This window comes from Mytilus galloprovincialis, chromosome 3 (genome assembly GCF_965363235.1).
Source record: "Mytilus galloprovincialis chromosome 3, xbMytGall1.hap1.1, whole genome shotgun sequence".
NCBI classification, from domain to species: Eukaryota; Metazoa; Mollusca; class Bivalvia; order Mytilida; family Mytilidae; genus Mytilus; species Mytilus galloprovincialis.
The window spans coordinates 62,559,079-62,566,329 of record NC_134840.1 but is presented as its reverse complement, the minus strand read 5'-3'; the positions used below and the strand labels follow the sequence as shown (position 1 = coordinate 62,566,329).

The following is a 7,251-nucleotide window of genomic DNA, read 5'->3' as shown; positions in this document are numbered from 1 at the left end:
GTGGTATGATTGCCAATCAGACAACTATCCATCATCCATAGGTAAATAGTGTGAGATACTAAACATGTTGATTCTTCTGCACTTGATGTTCTAAATAAATCCACCTTAAATATCTTTCCAAAATTTAACATAAAAAATTCTCGAGTAATTAACCACCATGCATCATTTAATTGATGAAACACAGACATAAACATTATTGATAATTACTTTTAAAAAATTTATTGGACAGATATAATCATAATGCATCACACCAAACACATAATCTATTTAAACAAAAAAAAAAACATCTTGATATAAATATGACCGTCCGTTTCATTTGACAGCAAGATTGCGATAGAAACACAGCTAAAATGAAGACCTTCTTGCTTGCAGTAGTTTTCAGTGCTTGTTTGGCTGTAACTTCAGGACAAAATTTATTAGGATCCCTTCTAGGTCTTGGTATCGCGAGTGAACTTTTAGGAGGTGGAAATTTTTTTGGAGGAGGTAATAATTTTAATGGTGGTAACAGAGGAAGAGAAAATGTCCTGTTAGTTGAACGTGATAATGGTGGATTTGATGGTGGATTTGATCGTGGCTTTGGAGGTGGATTCCCTCGTGCTGGATTTGGTCAACCATTCTATGTACCAGGTAAGTTATATTTTACCTTCTCCCTGAAAAGGATAAATTAATAAATATGAACATTAAACAATGCAGATAAAATTTGACTTGCGAAATTATTTGATTCCGTTACTTCTTCCATTTTTTTCGGAGCCTTAATTTGGTGTCATTCGAATCTATGTATAGATAGTAATAGTAAGAGAAAAAAATTCAGAGAAATCAACATTTTGCCTGGCCTGGCAGGCACATGGATGTTCAAACTTTTTTAATATTTATGATTTTATAATTTTATAGCTTTGCACTATTTTTTCTAAAAAAAAATTCTATAATATATATGCCTGAACATTCTTCTTTTTAATATAATCTTGCGCATTTTTATTCGCTATTGGTCTTAAAACTTGATACGGCATGAATTTAGACCAGTAGATTAAGTACTCTGGGCTTGCTTAAATGACTGCGAGAATTCCTGGGCACCGTATAATTGTTTATAATTGTTTTATGTGTACCTAAGCCCTTTGTTGTCTGTTAACCGACATTACAGAATTAAGTGCTTTTCATGTTTGGAATTTTCTTCTTTGTACATTTTGTATGTCAAGGGGTGATTTGCATTCAACTACTCAAGTTGAGATGTGTGCCGAACGGACGGATATTTCTATATTATGCGTGCCATACGACAAATTAGTACTACTATTGGATATCTTAACTTTAAGTGGTGTGTGCATATCAGCCCAGTATAATACACAGTCAGTGGACGGCAAAAGTGAGTTCCCTCTAAAAAAAATATCCTATATCATTTCAACTATTGCTGATATGTATATTTACTTTGTTGTTGAATTCAAATGGTATTTAGACTCATTTCAATTGTATTTATTTTTATTATTTCTTGTACATTAAACATGTGTAAACATAGTGATTAAATATGACGTTTTTTTCAGATTACGGTTATGATGGATATAATGATTATTGGTAACATCATCCAGCTAGTTAATAATCATTTGAAGTCTTCAGAAGTCACATTAAATCATCACAAGAATAAAACATTTGTCTTTCACTTATCAAAAATAAATCAAAAGGCCTTATGATTTTCATTTTAGTTTTTATCTGTCTATATGGAAAATGACAACAGCAGTACTATGTGTGTATATGCTATGAAGTATGTTGATATGAGGATGACTTTATACAAGAACATTTTAGGATTAATGAAAAGAAAGTAGTATTATCCTTTAACTGTAAATGGTGCAATGTCACAAAATAATTCAAATTTTTAGTGACAAAGTTGAACGAATATCAAGTTCATCGAACTTGGGATAAAGACTAATACATATAAAGTTAGAGCTTTTTTGATATTCCATGTTGATCAACAGTTTAAATGCCTAGTGCAAACTTTTTTGGTTGTTTACTTAAATCCTATAATCAAGATTGACCCGTGCAAAGGGGTCTGCGGGGGGGGGGGGGAAAGTTTAAAGGTGAACCAATTTTGAAATGTATCAAAGATGTAAAGCATAAATAACTCATTTTAATTCTAAATATATAATTACTGTTACTATGATAATTGGTTAAAATATGATTTTTTTTTGGTTACTAATTACGTTATGACTGTATAATATATTCTGCAAGACTTGAAGAAAAAAACTTCAGATCGCTTTCTTGAAAACTCTTTAAATTTTTACGATTTGAAAAATCAGTAGTTTTCGATTCTTTCAGGGCCACTGTAGTAGTATTAATATAGGGAATATGACTGACATTTTTCGACAAACTCAAACACTTGTATGTATTTACTAACTTATGAATTAGAAATACATGTATTAACACAATTTTAAAAACTCATTCATTCATGTGTCTGGTTTAATTTTAACAAGCGTGCATTAAAAAAAAATGAAACATATATATAGTTTTATTATAACAATCCAAATAAACCCAGGGATAGCATTTTATCAATTTATGAACCAACAAAAAAGAAGAAATAACTAAAAAAAACACACACGTATATTGACGTCTTTACGCTTAATCCATTGGATGTTGGATGTGTACTGATTGATAATTTAGTCTTAGATGCATAATTTTTTTTATTAGTTGTTAGTTGCTTTGAACTAGCTGTCAGTAACTGCGAGTACTCTCAGATCTGAACTTAGTGTCTTTTTGTTGTTGGGATGTAAAAGTACCCGGCCACGTCCACATATATTTGTAGTATTTGTATCCATCTGATGAGTTAATATAAAAAAGAAGATGTGGTATGATTGCCAATGAGACAACTCTCCACAAGAGACCAAATGACACAGAAATTAACAACTATAGGTCGCCGTACGCCCTTCAACAATGAGCAAAGCCCATACCGCATAGTTAGCTATACAATGACCCGAAATGACAATGTAAAACAATTCTGTTCAATTGTATATTTCTTCTTTTTCAGCCATGGCGGCATCAGTTTTTGTTCGATTTATGAGTTTGAATTTTCCTTTGGTATCTTTCGCCTTTTTCACTTATTCGTGTAAATTGTATTGATGATATGAAAAACAAAAGTATTTATAAACATGATGATAAGAAATGTTGTTTCGTCTTCCAGTATTGAAAAAAACCAAGTGTGTGCACAAAACCTTTCGTTCTATATAATAGAACAAATGTCATTCATCCCATCAAATCTTTCTTTACTGTCAAACTTGTATTAGTATCATTAATTAGTTTTCAAAATTGGTTCGCATTTTAAATAACTAAATATCCTTTTTCCTGTACACCCTTTACGTGTCTGACTAGAAACAATATAATATGATTCATTGTCCATTAAAATCTAAGAATATTCTTTGTATATAGTAAATGGACTGTTACTCCCTATCCATAGTTTTAGGTGTCAATCTCAGTCGGAAACCCGGTTGAAATAGAACAAAAGAATCGAAACTCTTTGTTAGAGAAGGCGATAAATGTGTACTGTAATGTTTACTATAGTGACAAAAAATTTAAAAGTTAATAGAAACAAACAAAATTACAATTTTCTTCTTAATAACGAAGTGTTTTATTTTAAAAACACCATTTGCATAAGTTTTCAATTTATCTAGTACATAGTTAAGAAGAACAATTAGATATCAGGTCGACAACATGGGTATCTTTCAAGTTGGATGTAGAAAATGCATATCCTCCGATTTCTTTAAAAAAAATTACCACGGACGGAAAACATATCAATCTATTAGTTCAGTAATTTTCGTGTCTGCCCTTCTATTATGTGACTCAAGAAAAAAATCCAAAAAATTGGTAACAATAGTATCGAAAAGAGAAAATCGAGTGCACCTTTTTATGTTAGGGCGTGTTTGAGTTGAATATTTTGTCTTGATATCGTACAAAGCAAGAATATTTCATACACCGTCTCGCTTCAGAGTTTATCATTTTTATATATCAAAGCTACAGGTTGACTTTATAACTTATAAAAATCACAGTACTAAAAGATGAAATATATGGGTCAAGTGAAATACCTATCTAATGAATCACAAAAACAGAGTAGGTGTGTTCGAATAGCTATTCTTTTACTAAAAGTACTTGACGACAGTCTTTCAAGTTCGATGATGAAAATGCATATCTTCGAAACATTATAATTTTTTGTGTGTGATAACTAGGGTTTATAGTCTTCAACCACTAAAAAAATCTAGTCTGCCCTTCCACGAAATATTTAATAAGAATTTTTTTAATGTTTATGAATTTTCGAAAATTCTACCTGACAACCGATCAGACAATAGTTTTAAGTTGAATCAATGCAGACAAAATCATTAACTGATGCTCATTAGCGAGTTGATACATTTCTCTTATAAAATGCAACTGACACATAAGGATCGTACTGGTGCAATGTGGATAAATTTATCGGTTTCCAAGAGCAAAATTGGTAGCGCGTCATCCCTACAATGGCTTCCATTTCTACGATTGTGAAAATGAACTGGCGTAATGGGGAGATAATTTTGACGAAGTAGGATCCTGACTGTGTAAGCTAAAGTCGGTTTTGAAAAGGTCAAAACTATTCCCCCTCTCCATGAATTTGGAATTTGGCTGTGCCAATGTAGAATGGATTAATCCGTCGAAGAGTTCATTCTTGTGTATATACTAGAAATGTCAAATGGTCATTATATTTTCGAGAATATTAAAGAAATATCCTTTTTTTCATCGAAATTTGACTATGGAGAAGGTGCAACGACCGGTTTATAAGTGATGTGCATGGTGAAAACTATTATTTTTTTAACAAAAAAAACGGGTTTGGCCGTTGAATGGGCACTTTACAGGTACCCCAAAAATACATGTAAACATGGACGTCACTGTGTTTTTTCTCTAGCAGTAAATGATTAAACGAATACACAAGAGTGGTGTTTGATGACGGGGTGTAACAACAGTAATGAAAATATAAGTATAAAAGAGAGACGAAAGATACCATAGGGATATTTAAACTCATAAAAAAAAACCCATCTGACAATTCCATGGCAAAAAACGAAAAACGACCAAACGACAAACAGCAGTACTCAAAATACAACATAGAAAACTAGGGATGAGCAACATGAACCGCACCTAAAAACTGGTGATGATCTCAGGTGTTCTGGAAGGGTAGGCAGATCCTGCTCCACATGGGAAACCCGTCGTAGTAATAATTAGTCCGTGTTCTAACCAACCCAGTGATCAGTTTAATTCGGTAGGTCACAACATTAGGACGAAATTGTGGTTACGACAATTGGAACAATTCACTTATCCCTTGTCATCTGTGAAACAGATATTCTATAATGGTCAACTAACTCGTGATGACGTCCGTCAATTTTTTCGAAGGGATGATTTCAACTTCAGCAATAGAAACTCTTGGTTTAATAGGTTCTTTTTCAGGAACACCCCTCTATTAAGGAAATCGTGATAGAAAATGCAAGCTCTGGAATATAGTTTCAACTTGGAGATGTATACGTCATATGCAGGCGCTGTTGGAATGTTGCTACGTATTAGAAAGATCACAGTTGGGAAGCTGGAATAATCTCTTGTCGTAAAAGGTTGTTATATCTGTGTTATAAACCAACCATCATTGTCAATTTCTAGATCTAAGTCAAGATATGAGGCAGACTTAGAGCGTTTATAATATTTCTGGTTGATCAAAAGTTTAAATGCCTTGCTCGCAAAATTTTTTCAAACATTATAATTAAGATCGTCAGGATCCTACTTCGTCAAAATTATCTCCCAATTACGCCAGTTCATTTTCACAATCGTAGAAATGGAAGCCATTGTAGGGATGACGCGCTACCAATTTTGCTCTTGGAAACCAATAAATTTATCAACATTGCACCAGTACGATCCTTATGTGTCAGTTGAATTTTATAAGAGAAATGTATCAACTCGCTAATGAGCATCAGTTAATGAAATTCTAATTAAATATTTCGTGGAAGGGCAGACTAGATTTTTTTAGTGGTTGAAGACTATAAACCCTAGTTATCACACACAAAAAATTATAACTTTTCGAAGATATGCATTTTCATCATCCGACTTGAAAGACTGTCGTCAAGTACTTTTAGTAAAAGAATAGCTATTCGAACACACCTACTCTGTTTTTGTGATTCATTAGATAGGTATTTCACTTGACCCATATATTTCATCTTTTAGTACTGTGATTTTTATAAGTTATAAAGTCAACCTGTAGCTTTAATATATAAAAATGATAGACTCTGAAGCGAGACGGTGTATGAAATATTCTTGCTTTGTACGATATCAAGACAAAATATTCAACTCAAACACGCCCTAACATAAAAAGGTGCACTCGATTTTCTCTTTTCGATACTATTGTTACCCATTTTTTGGAATTTTTTCTTGAGTCACATAATAGAAGGGCAGACACGAAAATTACTGAACTAATAGATTGATATGTTTTCCGTCCGTGGTAATTTTTTTTAAAGAAATCGGAGGATATGCATTTTCTACATCCAACTTGAAAGATACCCATGTTGTCGACCTGATATCTAATTGTTCTTCTTAACTATGTACTAGATAAATTGAAAACTTATGCAAATGGTGTTTTTAAAATAAAACACTTCGTTATTTAGAAGAAAATTGTAATTTTGTTTGTTTCTATTAACTTTTAAATTTTTTGTCACTATAGTAAACATTACAGTACACATTTATCGCCTTCTCTAACAAAGAGCTTCGATTCTTTTGTTCTATTTCAACCGGGTTTCCCACTGACTACTTTCACTTTCAACAATAAATGTGTATGCCCCATTTATGGGAATTATGTTTTCTAGTCTGTTCGTCCGTTCGTTCGTTCGTCCGTCCTTCTGTCCGGCTTCAGGTTAAAGTATTTGTCGAGGTAGTTTTTGATGAAGTTGGAAGTTCAACCAACTCGAAACTTAGTAAATATGTTCCTTATGATATGATCTTTCTAATTTTAATGCCAAATTAGAGATTTTACCCATTTCACGGTCCACTAAACATAGTAAATGAAAGTGCCGATGTGGCATCCGTATACTATGGACACATTCTTGTTTCCGCATGTTTTACTTATTTCAATATATATGCAACTGGTATAACCCCTTAGATAGTAAATATTTCAGAAAAAAGTAGACAGAATACAGAGAGTCTCTGCATATTATAGTAGTATAATCGTATTTTACAGGTGGATAAACGCGAAAACATAATTGTCTCTAAGGAGGTATAATA

General features: G+C 32.5%; 1 protein-coding gene across 1 annotated transcript; it reads left to right on the top strand.

Moving 5' to 3' along the window:
- Positions 1 to 219: 219 nt before the first annotated feature.
- LOC143066509 (uncharacterized) lies at positions 220 to 1,676 on the top strand. The gene is made up of 2 exons (XM_076239419.1): positions 220 to 627; positions 1,533 to 1,676. The coding sequence occupies exons 1-2, from the start codon at positions 351 to 353 to the stop codon at positions 1,565 to 1,567; spliced, it is 312 nt and encodes a 103-aa protein (XP_076095534.1). The 5' UTR covers positions 220 to 350; the 3' UTR covers positions 1,568 to 1,676.
- The last annotated feature ends 5,575 nt before the right edge of the window (positions 1,677 to 7,251 follow it).